Source organism: Plasmopara halstedii (assembly GCF_900000015.1).
Source record: "Plasmopara halstedii genome assembly, contig: Scaffold_322, whole genome shotgun sequence".
NCBI classification, from domain to species: Eukaryota; Oomycota; class Peronosporomycetes; order Peronosporales; family Peronosporaceae; genus Plasmopara; species Plasmopara halstedii.
The window spans coordinates 5,581-18,638 of NW_020187243.1; the positions used below are offsets into that span (position 1 = coordinate 5,581).

At 44.4% G+C, this 13,058-nt stretch overlaps 5 protein-coding genes across 5 annotated transcripts; 3 read left to right on the forward strand and 2 right to left on the reverse strand.

Annotated features, from left to right (window-relative positions):
- Window positions 1–2,785: 2,785 nt before the first annotated feature.
- PHALS_08150 (stip1 homology and u-box containing protein e3 ubiquitin protein ligase) lies at window positions 2,786–5,047 on the reverse strand (the record flags this gene model as incomplete). Its single annotated transcript, XM_024723445.1, has 1 exon — window positions 2,786–5,047. One exon carries the CDS (start codon window positions 5,045–5,047, stop codon window positions 2,786–2,788), a length of 2,262 nt encoding a protein of 753 aa, XP_024574421.1.
- Window positions 5,048–5,171: 124 nt separating this feature from the next.
- Window positions 5,172–6,253, reverse strand: PHALS_08151 (hypothetical protein F442_18406; the record flags this gene model as incomplete). The annotated part of the gene is made up of 4 exons (XM_024723446.1): window positions 5,172–5,386; window positions 5,457–5,600; window positions 5,661–6,060; window positions 6,125–6,253. The coding sequence occupies 4 exons, from the start codon at window positions 6,251–6,253 to the stop codon at window positions 5,172–5,174; spliced, it is 888 nt and encodes a 295-aa protein (XP_024574422.1).
- A 727-nt stretch (window positions 6,254–6,980) lies between these two features.
- Window positions 6,981–7,841, forward strand: PHALS_08152 (RxLR-like protein; the record flags this gene model as incomplete). Its single annotated transcript, XM_024723447.1, has 1 exon — window positions 6,981–7,841. The coding sequence occupies one exon, from the start codon at window positions 6,981–6,983 to the stop codon at window positions 7,839–7,841; it is 861 nt and encodes a 286-aa protein (XP_024574423.1).
- Window positions 7,842–7,878: 37 nt separating this feature from the next.
- On the forward strand, window positions 7,879–8,277 carry PHALS_15283 (uncharacterized protein). Its single transcript, XM_024723449.2, has one exon. The coding sequence runs from the start codon at window positions 8,060–8,062 to the stop codon at window positions 8,267–8,269; it is 210 nt and encodes a 69-aa protein (XP_024574424.1). The 5' UTR covers window positions 7,879–8,059; the 3' UTR covers window positions 8,270–8,277.
- Window positions 8,278–10,000: 1,723 nt separating this feature from the next.
- On the forward strand, window positions 10,001–10,870 carry PHALS_08153 (RxLR-like protein; the record flags this gene model as incomplete). The annotated part of the gene is made up of 1 exon (XM_024723450.1): window positions 10,001–10,870. The coding sequence occupies one exon, from the start codon at window positions 10,001–10,003 to the stop codon at window positions 10,868–10,870; it is 870 nt and encodes a 289-aa protein (XP_024574425.1).
- Window positions 10,871–13,058: the final 2,188 nt, after the last annotated feature.

A 13,058-nucleotide genomic window follows, 5' to 3' on the forward strand; every position in this document is an offset into this window, starting at 1 on the left:
CCGCGTCGTCGTACGTCCCGCACTTCTCAGCAATAGCCAGGGAAGCTGAAGGGCCATGAGCTAAGTTCAAGCAATAGCCCTGAGCTACTGTGGTCGCAGACTCGCCCACGTGAGAAACCACAGAGCTCGTGGGGGTGTGATGGATTAATCCATAGGTTGCAGGGTGGCAATACGTAGGAAGTCGGCGTTGCGCCTTGGGCTTGGCAAACTCGAATTGAAGATGGCGTTCTGTACGCACGTCGACTTCCTTGTGGCTACGCTGTACATTAGACAGCGAGGAAAGTTCTCGGTGCCGTTGCACCCATCGCTCAAAGAGCACTCTTATCTGCAGCGGTTTTGCCAGGGGCGAGCACCACAGGAATAGTCCGCATTGCGGGTACAGGAGCGCCTCCTCTTTGAGCACGAAGTCGAGTGCGGTATCTATTCTGGATTTTTTTGAGGTACCAAGAAGCGAGCTCGGAGAGCTTTTCTTTGGTCAAGCTCACCTTGTGTATTGGCTAGAGCCCCGACTACGTGGATGCGCAACGATCGAGTGATTGTGTCTTTCGCTTCTGTAGCGGATCCGCCGAGCAAAAGCCGAATTTCATACGAGGGTCTTGAACCGACTGTGGATGCGAGCACATTAGAGCCGCCGTGTGGGCGCCTCCAGCTGCTGCTTCTGTGCCTCGTTGAGGCGATTGGTAATAATGCCGCTTCCCCCGGAAGTTGAGAGGTCGGGAAACGGACACAGTGACAGCAAATTTCGAGCAGGGCTCACATCGCGCCCTCGCCCTCGTCTTCTTCACATCCTGGAAAACGTGTATCTGGCTCGTAGTCGACATCCTCCGAATCCTCGACGAGGTAGCCCTTCACCCGTAGTGGGCGTGGCGCGCGGTTCTCGATTGCCGAGGTCTTGCGATGCGCTTCCCTGTAGCCGCGGACGTACTGTTCGGAGTGTCACTGCGTGCGGAGAAGGGCTCTGCCCGCGGGCGCTCTCATAACAGCGAGGCTGAATGTCTTTTGAGTCTAATACACAGGGCTCATTGAGCAGAGAATGCGTGTAGAAGGTCCTGGGGTGTATAAGTGACCTAGACCCGCGAGCCTCGTACGAGACGACAGCTAAATATTAATTGTGGGTACTCCCAGTCTGATGGGGAGAGTGTAACGGGGATATACGTACCCTGGTATGAAAGATTGGGTCACACAAGATAATATGACCACGCAATGGTGTGGTCACACCACAACAAGAAGCCACTACGTGGCAGGACTGCCAGTAGTTATGCATATTAATTTGGTTTTACTATTTAATACGATAAAATCTATAGATTCAGATTTAGGCTGCTTTGCCGCAAAGAAAACAAAAAAAAACAGCTTATATTTTAAGCCGAAGAGTTTATTTGCCTTATGCTAAGGTTGTAGATACTCTTGGAGTAAGCGGATTGCGATCCGCAACACTCGTACTGGTTCTAATATGGAGCGTAATGTCGGTGACTTAAGCTTAACTTTCTTTAAGCAAAAGAGCTACGGCAAGCCCGCTGTTGATTAAAATAAAGACGATCTCAAAGAAGAAGACGCTCAATCCAAAAGCAGACGAAGTACTTCTAATAAAGCTTATCGCGCACGCTAAAGCCCTGTAATTCAAGCGAGACTTGAGAAATCGGTGCCAGATACACTACCTACCTATAGAAAGGCAGCTTTAGGGCCTCATACAGTGTTCCTTAATGTGGTCAGACCTCTGGCTCCACCTTTTTGCCCTGTTCTCTTTGCAGACTTGTAGCGAAGAACTAGTCAGACCGTTGGCTGGGAGTTTAGACCAAACGAATAAAGCAAAGAGGCAGTCACCTCCGCACCAGTCATAAGTGTCGGGAGCAAATCTAAGCCTTTCATTGTAATCACAGAGCTACTGGAACGTCTCATCATTCTCGATTTTTAAAAAAATTTCACACATCTGTTAATCTTTCCTTGCTGGCGCAGCGCTTTAAAGCCACGCTGCTTCTCTTTAAATTGCCTAATACCAAACCAGGAATGCGACCAAAGCCTATCGCACTTCAAACCCACGTTGCAATACGTTAACACAGTAGCCCGATCGAACGAAACGCCGCCCGCCAAAAAAGAGTCGGGCCTCGATTGTACAAGCGTGGACGCGAGCAATAAGTGATCGCTTAGAAAGCGACTAAAGCACCGAAGAATCGCGGAGAAGATGGCACTTGCCCATATTCAACTCTTCAGAATTCAAGGTCTATCGTAATTCTAAGATCCTGAGCAAATGATAAATTCGAGCTATCAAAAAACACGAAGCCTACCGCTTACCCGATCATCAAAGGCCTCTAGCTCATCGAGAAGAACGTGCATGTTTAATGTACAGCCACTAACATTATGACCCTGGGTGGTCTTCTTGGGTCGTATTGATGACTACCGACTGAGACTTTTACGACGTCGGAGATGCATGCCAGATTCACTATTGGCAAACTGTGGGCAAGGAGTGAGTCGACAATGTCGCGCGAATACTAGCCGACTAGCTTTTCTGACTAGGCAGATTGATCTAATTGTGGAAGCCTGGCGGTGCAAGGGTCCTCTTTGTCTTTGTATTCACGTGTGTCCTTCTTCAATCCAGCTAGACCTGTATATTGGATCTACTATAATCCTGCTAAAAAATGATATGATGAAGACGCTAAATGGCTTTAATATTCCTTGACCTACCACACTATTAAACCACAATTCAAGAGTTGATAATCTAACCCCAATTTTTAGTCCAATGTCTGAATAATAACTAAAATAAGACGACGATTTATTCCATACGAATCTTTTAAGTCGAACATGATGCGAGCAACAATCCAAGCCGATGGTTGCTAAGCAATGTCTCCATCAGCTGCTTTAAAGCACGATTTGGATGAAGTTGTGACTTGGTGAGAGGCGTTCGGGTCAAAGGGTCGAAACAGCCATTCACTTCAAGGTGTTGTTCAATCAGTGAGCGTTCGTACGAATTGCCATCGGGTGTCGTCACTGGGTCATCCATCAGCTCCAAGCTCAGCGGACAGTGAAAAAGCTCCATCATTTGAGTCAGCGTTTTGTCAGTTTCTCCACCGGTAATCACTCCATTTTCATCCTTCGAATCGACAATATCAATTGCGTTGCAAAGTTTGTCTGATGAAAGCAATGTATCATAAATGCCCTGACGCAAAAGTCCAACAACCTTCATTTCCATTAAAATACTACGCTTCAGCACCGCCGCCGATATAGGTGTAGTCGGCAAACACACTGAGGCTACTGATGCTGCACTTGCTCGATCAAATGCTTTTTCAAGAAGTTCCAGTGCTTCGTCGTACATTTTTTGAGCTCGACGACATTTGCCTTTCCAGAGATAAATCGCAGCCTCGCTTTCAACCGATACGCCAATGATATCATGTGCTATACTCAAATATTGCCACGCATTATCACTTTCGTCAAGTGCAAAAAAACACTTGGCACACGAAACATAGGCACGAACACGCTGCCTTATTGTCTCCGAATCTTCTTTACTGCCATGATCGGATACACAAGACGTTAAACTACACGTTGCAGCCTCCTGGTAACACACAATTGCAGCTTGAAAGTCTCGTCGGACAAAATAATCGTCACCTTTGGATAATTGATGGCGCATATAAAACGGATTTTCATGCGAAGTCGTAATTTCCATTGCCTGAATTTGTAGTTCTGGTGATAACGTTGCCATTGCCGCCAAGTAGCTTGCATTTTCCTCCCATAAATGTGCCAAACCATGAAAAATTGCTGCTTTGTCACCACCAAGTTTCTGAATAGCCCGAAAATCAGGTGCAACAAGATCAAAGCGACTTAAACGCAGATTTGCTGTCATACGGTACGCAAAACACTTCACATGTTCGGTATTATCAGGCAATTCGTCCAGTGCTTTTGTCAATTCTTCCACTGCCACTGGGTATTTTCTGGCAAAGAATGCCTCGACACCTCGCTCCATCGACGATTGTTGAGCTGGAGTGATACGCCACGCACACCACATGGCTCCACCCTCTGTACTTGAGGCTTCACGAGCTCCATCAGGTGCCGCTCGAGTCAGTACATGACGTCTCTTACTGTCCAACATTTCGGCAGTCGGTGCGTACAAAAATTCCCGTTGGTACGGATTATATAGTGCAAAAATATCTCTTTCTTCGACACTTAAAGCTACAAGTTGCCACTTTCCAGCCGGTCCAGGTGGTTCATTCTGTTTTCGCCATGTAAATACGCGACTTCTTGACTTGCCTCGTGCATCTTTTTTAAATTTAGCATAATCCGCAGCGTACAGATATTCGTCCCATCGTACATTTTGAATCAAAAACGTGTCTGTATGGACATCAGACGGAATTAATCGCCATTGAGCTTTTGTACGATCTTTATCATTCGGCCACACAGCTCCATCCGTCTCGCTACGATCTCCAACCCAACATAAGGCGTTGCGTCGGTCATTATCAAACGTCCCAGCATTGCCAGCTGCGTACATCATTTCTTCCTTGCTCGAATCACCCTGTCGGTATTCACTACGTCCTGTTCTCGAAAGAATCTTAAGTTCCAAAGACTGTCCGCTTGCTACTGCACGCAGCGTTGGATTCACCCATGCATACCAATAACTTTCAGCTCGTACACGAGCACTACCTTCCAAATGACTCATAAGCTTAAGCAAAAAAAATGCTAATGGTAACTGTGGAACCTTGAGCTGTCTCGCTTCAAGGGCTCTCAACGCATTACCGCCACCTCCAGCACCATTACTAGGCTCCCGTAAAGCAGAGTTCACACTGTGTAACACAGCACATCCATCTAATGTCCAATGCCAGTTCGGAAGTACTTCAAGGAATGTGAGCAACACAGGAATGTCGAACAATCCAGCAGCGTAGAAGTCACGCAACGTCGCCTCTAAATATGTTTTGCGACGCGATTCGAGCTCAGTCAGACGCAAGAAAGTTGCACGCGCACGATCTGGTTCCTTCTGTAGTAAATGAGCGCGCACTTCGGCCAGTAAAGGCTCAACATTAGACGCTAAGCGAGTCGCCGTGTCGTCCAGACTGCCACAGTGCATGAATCAGAAGCTTTTCTTTTTCGAGAATAGAAATCATGGGTAAGAAATCTCTGGGAATACAAAGAGAATATTCAGCCAAACCTTAATTTTAATCTTTTGTAAACAATTTTTTTAAATCAAAACCTCAATTTTTGGATATTCGAGAAAACACAGCGACATAAAGGAAGCCGTCGGCATAGGCAAAAGTTCGATACAATTCCACGATGGAGACAGTAGCAGGAGTATCAATGCCATGTACTACTAGCTGCAATTCTTGTGTTTTCGAATCAAATGCAATGTCTGAAGGGAACAGATCGGGCAACAAATAATGTAGCACTTCCAGTAATGTTTTATCGCGACCTAAATTATGAAAGCATTGCTTAGTAGGTCAATACTTTAGTCAGGTATATATTTGATAACATCAACAAACCATCTTGTAATGGAGCAATCGGCATCTGGATTGCAGGTTCAGTGCCAAGATGTACACGTAGTGGCAATAATCGCAACGCCGAGACGTTCTCGCCTCCATCCAAATGCAACTCATGTGTTGCTTGCCGATAACTCTCGTAATCATCTGCATCCCATCCCGTAAATGAATGTCTGCTCTTTTAATTAACCATCATAGGTTACTTACTATTTGTTATGCTCGTCCAAATCTGAGTTTGCTGCGCTTCAGGCAAACCCATCACTGCTTTTGTCGAGCCCATGCGTAGGAACGTAGCCTGCTTTAAGCTGTGCATAAAGTGCGACTCAATGCTTGATTCATTCTCACAAGGCAATAGTTTGTCTCGAGGAAAATTTAGAAAGTGAACTGTTATTGCCCAAGGCAAATCGTTAGCATCACTGTCGGCGCTAGGACCACACAATGTGTCCCGTAACAGACCAAACGGAAGGTGCCAATGCAATGGAACACCCTTGGCTTCGAACCAAATGGATGCACCCTGCATAATAGAAATTGGTGGCGCCGAATCTCGAAGATACTCAATCACATCGCGTGTCTGAGAGACCAAGTAGCTCATACGCGGCACCATAGCCTAGACAAATGAGCACCTGTAGTTGGAATGACATTTTTATAAAAATGTACATAGAGAAACTCACGTAAAACGGACGTGGAGCATGTAGCGTAGTGACTTCATTTGGATCAAGCGTAAATACGACCGGAATACGGCCATCCCACACACGCAGGTGGAGAAGAGTCTGCGGACTTAAGGAAGACGCCTGTGTCATAACTTACGTCTTGGGTATCATTGTTTGTATTTTAGAGCAACTTCTTCTTGGAGCAACGTTAGAGCTACGATGGGGCGTTTTCAATTTGCGACACTTGTGCATAACATGAGCAGAAAATGTTCCTATAGAGGGTTTACATTATTAAGAAAATGTAATGTCAAGTGCTTTTTTCACTTTACGTCGCGGATACCTTACAGTCGACATAATCAAATATCTACATATGAAAAATGTGGTAAATCATATAAGTCGTGCGAGTATCTAATTCATTCAAGCACTTCGAATTAGCTTCTATCAGTGAGCAAATTCCAAAGAATATTGAAAGCATATCATACTATCAGTAAACATATGTAAGATAGTTGAAATTGAGTTCAATAGCTCAACAAACGTCTGCTTTTGGAGCTTTGAGAACATCGTAAGTACATTTGCAGCCCAATACAATATGTCTTAAACTTCAAATTGACGTAACGAGTTATGTAATGAAGGTTAGTTACTCAACTTGCATCGTAACACTTGTTTGATCCTCTTTATCATCCTGCTAGCAACACATCTCATAATTCAGTAAAGAAACCGTGTCTCAGTTTCTAGAGAAAGTACCATGTAAATTATATGATAGCAAAGTGTGCTTCACCGATCATTCAAGCAGATCCTATTTCCTTGCTTCCTTAGCCCGATCACCATTTTCGAATTTTCCACGGTCTCCATAAAAGTTTCTAGTTAACTTGCTGCTATGATCACCTGGCAAACTGTTGGTCTCCTCGCTGCTACTGCCGCCATTAACCTCGCAGATGCCAAAAAGCTTTCGATTGGCGTGTGCTACGTCCCATGGCACAATCCACTTGTCAATTGGGATGTGATTTCAACTGACTTGGCACTGGTCTCGCAGCATTTTTCTAGTATCCGCACGTATGAAGCGCAATTTGGTAGCATCAATGCCATTAGCGTTGCAGCAGCTGCTGGTCTTCGTATCGCTGTGGGGGTGCAGCTTGCAGACCCTCAACGCATTGATTCCGAGATTCAAGCAGTTTGTGCTGGATACGCTCAGAATCCATGGGCGGTTGAAGCTGTTTACGTCGGCAACGAGGATCTAAGACATGACAGCTTCGGTAGTTACACGGTCGATCAGCTTAACGGCTACATCCAGGCTGTAAGGAGTTGTGTTGGCAACACCCCAGTTGGTTCGGTTCAACGTGTTGAAGAATGGCTAAACGCTGAGGGTTCAGTAGCTTTAGCAAGCAATTGCCAAGTCATCGGTGTCAATATCCATCCATTCTTCATGCCAGGTGCCGAATCGCCGATTGAAAAGCTTAACTTTCAATGGCAGCAAATGGCGAACAAATTTGGTGCGGAGAAACTCCGTCTTACGGAGACAGGCTGGCCGTCCGCTGGTGAAAGCTATGCTGGCAACATCCCATCGACTGGTGTTTTGACGCAATACTTTTATGACTTTGTCTATGGCTGGTGCCCTAATAGAAGCCAGTCGTACTGGTTTATGATGTACGACACTGCGGTGAGTTACTCGGGTGCAGAGTACGACAAACACTTCGGCCTCTTTGGAACGGACAGATCGGAGCATATTACTTTGCCATAAGTTCACACCTTGCTGTATCTTGTTCGTTTTCATAAGTAATTGAACGACCAGCAGTGTTTCCACTGCCAGAAAATGAGTAAAAGCGTGAGGAGACGTTTTGATTATACAAGATGCTTGAACCTCTGGAATACGACGAAGATTTTGACAGCACGTATCGTTGTTATAAGACCCACAGTTAATCAACATCTCTATGTCGATTAGATCTTTTTTAAAGTATTATGGAACGCTTTCTTGCTATACCTCAGCATATTCTTAGCAGAAGCGTAGCTTTAAGTACTTTGGCATCAGTAGACAGCTCTCACAACTCAGATCAAAATTGCTGCATGGAAAGATACTATACTAGGCATCCTTCTCGTGCGATAACATTGAGCGAATTTCACCAGAATAGTTCGGTTTGGACTTACGCTGACTTCGATGTTCAGGAGTGAGGAGCCTTGTCTCTTGGATATGCGTTTATGTTTATTACTTACTAAAGCATCGAAAAGTTTCAGCAGCACATTCTTTTTTAACTCAGTAGACAATTCCTTGTATGATCAGAAATTCGTGATAGTGCTAATAACAGCTCAGCCTTGATCGCTAACATCGCACCTCGATCATAGAGCAGTAATCTGCTGAAAACGATTTTGTTGGCAACGTAACATCAACGTTTGCTCCTTGGCAATTCTCACTGAACGACAGCTATCACAACACTACCCCGTCAAACTTAGCTTTTAGCAGTACAGTATGACCGTATTACAATAATACGTACAAATTTTGAAATTTACAATCCGGATTTATTTGAGGACATTTGTCATCGATAAAAACATGTTTAGGAACCACTTCGGTGGTCATCCGTAAAAAATAAAACATGTTCATTCTGTCCAAATCAACCGACCCGTCGGACACATTAGTCGTAAAATTTGAAGCAAGTCGCACGTGCGCATGTGTGAGTCCATGAATGCAAGCTTATCATCTTTTGCGGCGAAAATCTTAGCCCTGTTTGTACAGGGCACATACGTAATTGTATATTAAGAAATTTGCAGAAAGTATGTGAGTAGAAATGTTTTGGCAAAACACAATAACGAGTAGAATGATCTGCCCTTGTTTGTGCAGCAAATGTTTTTCAAACAAATTATCGTTGATGAGCTTATTGTTGCCAGAGATGATGACCAGCTTTGTTGGCTCTCGAGATCCAAATGTCGGACTATCCACGATGAAGGTCGCAATCAGAAGCCAAAACGACGAATAGTTTGTGCATTCATGACCAATCAGGACCAAATTCTAATTCCTTGCGCACATCAATACTGCATTTAATGCACATCACATTCGCGCTTTGAGTAAAGATCACTAACTAATAAGATTTATTCTGGTGTCACATTTGTCAAACGGAGTATCTGTGGTGCCAACCAAAGTGTACTCAGTAATGTCGATTATGATTTTGGCTTTCTTAAGGCCAAAACGAAGATAGCTGTTCGCTGACGCAAGATATCTATTCCCTGACGCATGTCTTGTCACTTAGCACGTACCTAATGAAGCCATCAAACGCCTTAGTCCAATTAAACAACCCATTAGAATATTTCATGTAATCGCAACATACCCTGAATCTTTACAGACATAACTAGAATGATAAGCGTCGGAAGTATCGCTCGAGTCTGAACGAAAATGTTATTTAACTATGATGAACCCAAGGATTGTCAATTCCAAAAGCCGGAACTCTACAGTCGACAGCTTTATGGCCAGGGTCAGGAAAAAGTCCAACATTTGAGCTCTGATATTTATCTTAACATACTTTCTGTCTGTGAAATACAAGATAATGAATTTTATTAATTGGTCTTTGTAATGAGAGTGTAATGCTCTACATATTTATCATGTAATATTTACATTAGACTTGTATTTCGACCTTAACAGATCCCATACAGAGGTTACTGATAAAATATGTGGAAAAAAAGAAGCTGTAATTATGGCTGTAAACGTTCCCGCTTGCAAGGTACTGAACAGATTCGAAGATTGGCGATATTCTTGTAGCCAAGCAGAAAGAGTTCGGAAATTCACGATATACCTTGCGCAACCTTTGGTCTTGAAATGATCGAACTTGGTTGTAGCGATCTCTCACGTTTTCATTCTTCATTCCTCAATTTTCTTGTTGCCCGAACACTTTGATCTTGCGCTTAATCAGCCGAATGAAGTTCGCAATTACCCTCGCTGGTCTCGTAGTCAGCCTTGCTGACGCTAAGCTAAGTACTGGTATCTGCTACGCTCCATGGCACCACACCATTATCAATTGGACTGTGCTGCAGGAAGACATGAGGCAAGTAGCACAGTACTTTTCAAGTATTCGCACGTTTGAAACAGTTTTAGCTGGTGTGAACGCGATTGACATGGCTGCAGCTGCTGGTCTTCGTATCGCTGTGGGTGTGCAACTAAAGTTTCCTGACCGTATTGATGCTGAGATCCAAGCTGTCTGCGATGGGTATGCTCGAAATTCTTGGGCTGTCGAAGCCGTTTACGTTGGCAACGAGGATTTGCGAAATGGCAATCATGGCAGATACTCATCTGAAGAGCTTGCTGGCTACATCCATCGAGTGCGTGCATGTGTGGGAAATACGCAAGTTGGTTCAGTGCAGCGATCCAATGAGTGGCTAGATGAGAATGCGTGGAAACTCGCAGATCACTGCGACTGCATCGGTATTAATATCTACCCATTTTTCACGCCTGGCTCGCAACCTTCGATTCAGAAGCTACAGACACAATGGGATCAAGCAATAGCAAAGTTTGGCCAAGAAAAGGTTCACCTCACAGAGACCGGGTGGCCGAGGGCTGGCGAAAATTATATAGACAATAAACCGTCGATCGATGGTATGCAGGTGTACTTGAATGACTACGTTAAATGGACTGTTGGTAAACCTCAATCATACTGGTTTATGATGTATGATACGACGGTGAGCTACACTGGCGCAGAATACGAAAAGCATTTTGGTCTTTTCAGCACAGACATGATCCCACAAGTGAACATCCCTTCGAGTCCATGGCAACGCCTTCGTCGGGGATAATTGACGTAGCAGCGTCTTCTTAATACTTGGGTAGCACCAGTAGCTTTTATTGATACAGATGCACTAAATTAAGTTATTCGGTGATTTACATTCTCAATGTTACTTACATTTCTATTTTCGGTCAATAAAAAACAAAAAAACACATATTATTAAATTCCAGGTCCGTAGCCACAGAAAATCCCTTTCCTAAATTTAGGATATTGAGATGGCCCTTGCTCCACGTCTTGATTGCACTCTCCAACCTAGGCGATCAAGCGATAGAATGAGATCTTACGTATAACTCCTCGGCATAAAAGACGTTCCCATCGGGCAACTTAAAGCGACAGATGTCGCCGGTATTCGCACCGCGGAACCAGTTGTATCGGGTGTGTTCGGACTTCTTGTCTGCTCGTTGAAAAAGGTGAGAGTTGGCGGACTGTGTCCAGAGTTAGGAGCTTTGGTGTTTGATCCTCTTAAGGAAATTTCTACCATCTTCGTTGAGGGTCTTAAATCGCTGCGGCTCGTATCTAGACAAGACAATCCACATACTTTCTTTCAAGTAGCGACGGGTTCGTATATTCATACAGAGTACGACTTCCGTGCCGCAAGAGCTGATAATATAAGCTTCACGAGCCAGCAGCAATGCACCTCAACCAAGCTGAGGAAGGGACCAGAAAAATATTAGCTGCTGAACGGCACCGCAACATCCACAGAGGATGAGTCTGCGGCAGTACAATATATCTGCAGATTGATACCCCCTTCGTTCTCATCTAAGATGTTTGAAATGTCGGTCTCCAACAAACGAGCGAACTATGAACTCTGACAAGAAAAAGACGTACATCAGTGGGCGCAGGGGAAACGTCAAGGAGGGGCTGTGTATTCTTTTGTACCTTGTGAAGGTCGTGGAAAATGGGAACCAGCATCTAAAGAAAAGTGGCTTTTTTCAGAGAGTGGCACTAAGAGTCCGAAGTAGTTCGTTGGTAGATGATATTGACGACCTGGGCCCAATGAGGACAAGAATTGATCTGATACATTCAGAAGCGTCCTTCAATCACAAACAACGCGCGCCTTTTAAAAACGGTATACTAAATACGGAGGCATTAGAGGTGCCAAATACGGATACAATGTCCGTTGGTCTTGCGATGAGGATAATGGTCAGGATATCGGAGATTCTGTTAATGCTTCAAAATATTTGACGACTTTGACAGCGTGGAATGCTGTCTAGCTCTGAGCTAAAATTGTGATATACGATCATATCCCGATGTAGGATGTGGCTGGAGCGCCAAGAGCGGTGGATCGGCTGGATGTCGTAAAGGTATGTTACCACGTACTTTTTCGAGGTGGATGCAGCAGTCAGCTGCAATCTCAGAACGAGACAAGAGATTCCTTTTACACAGAGCCATCCATATGGTATATCATTTGAAGTAATTAGACGACTACAGTGTAAAACAACTTGGAGCTGTTGTCCTCTGTGCCTTGGCCCACAAAGAGTAGAAGCGGGTGGATGGTGCAATCTCTCGTACCAGAGCCAGCGAAACTGAAGAACGACCTGAAGTTGCGAGCAGAAGGACTGGGCTTTGGAGGTAAGAAGGATGGATTATCCTTTCTTTGATGTGACGATACTGCTGAGTCAGCAAATCCGCATGAAGGTTCTATCGTACGGAGAAGTGTAGCTTCTCGAATAAGTGGTGAGAAAGATGAGTAATTCGTGAATGAAAAGGTCGATGTTGTTCGAAGAATGGCCTTTCTTTACTTTTCCGGCAGATAGTCTTATTGAAGAGAGCTAGAGCTAGAACAATCATACCGTGGGTTTACTTGCAAGATAGTGAGTAACAAAAATGGTACGGCCGCTTCTTCCAAGGAGGGATAAAGCTCGTCATCTGTCATGAGTGATATTTTTTGTGCAAGAATTTGTAAGGCAGTGATGTTACCAAATTGACACGGCATCTTTAAGGAAAAGCAAAGCTCGTCATCATTTATGGATGAGTTTTGTCATTGAGGACTCTCGCAGGACACTGAGGGCGATGAGTCGGACATTTAGTCTCATGTATTCTATCTGAGTTCTATCTATCCGTTGTGGAAGTAGTATTACGACGCGATGAAAAGATGTTCGCAACGTGTGTTACCCATAGATAGGAAATACGTCATGGAAATAGCTATTTTTTCGCGTTATGTAGCAATAGCCGTAGCCGACAAAACCGTGTGACGT

Excerpts from the sequence above, each read along its gene's own strand:
- PHALS_15283 (XM_024723449.2), top strand. The coding sequence starts at position 8,060 with ATGGAACGCTTTCTTGCTATACCTCAGCATATTCTTAGCAGAAGCGTA.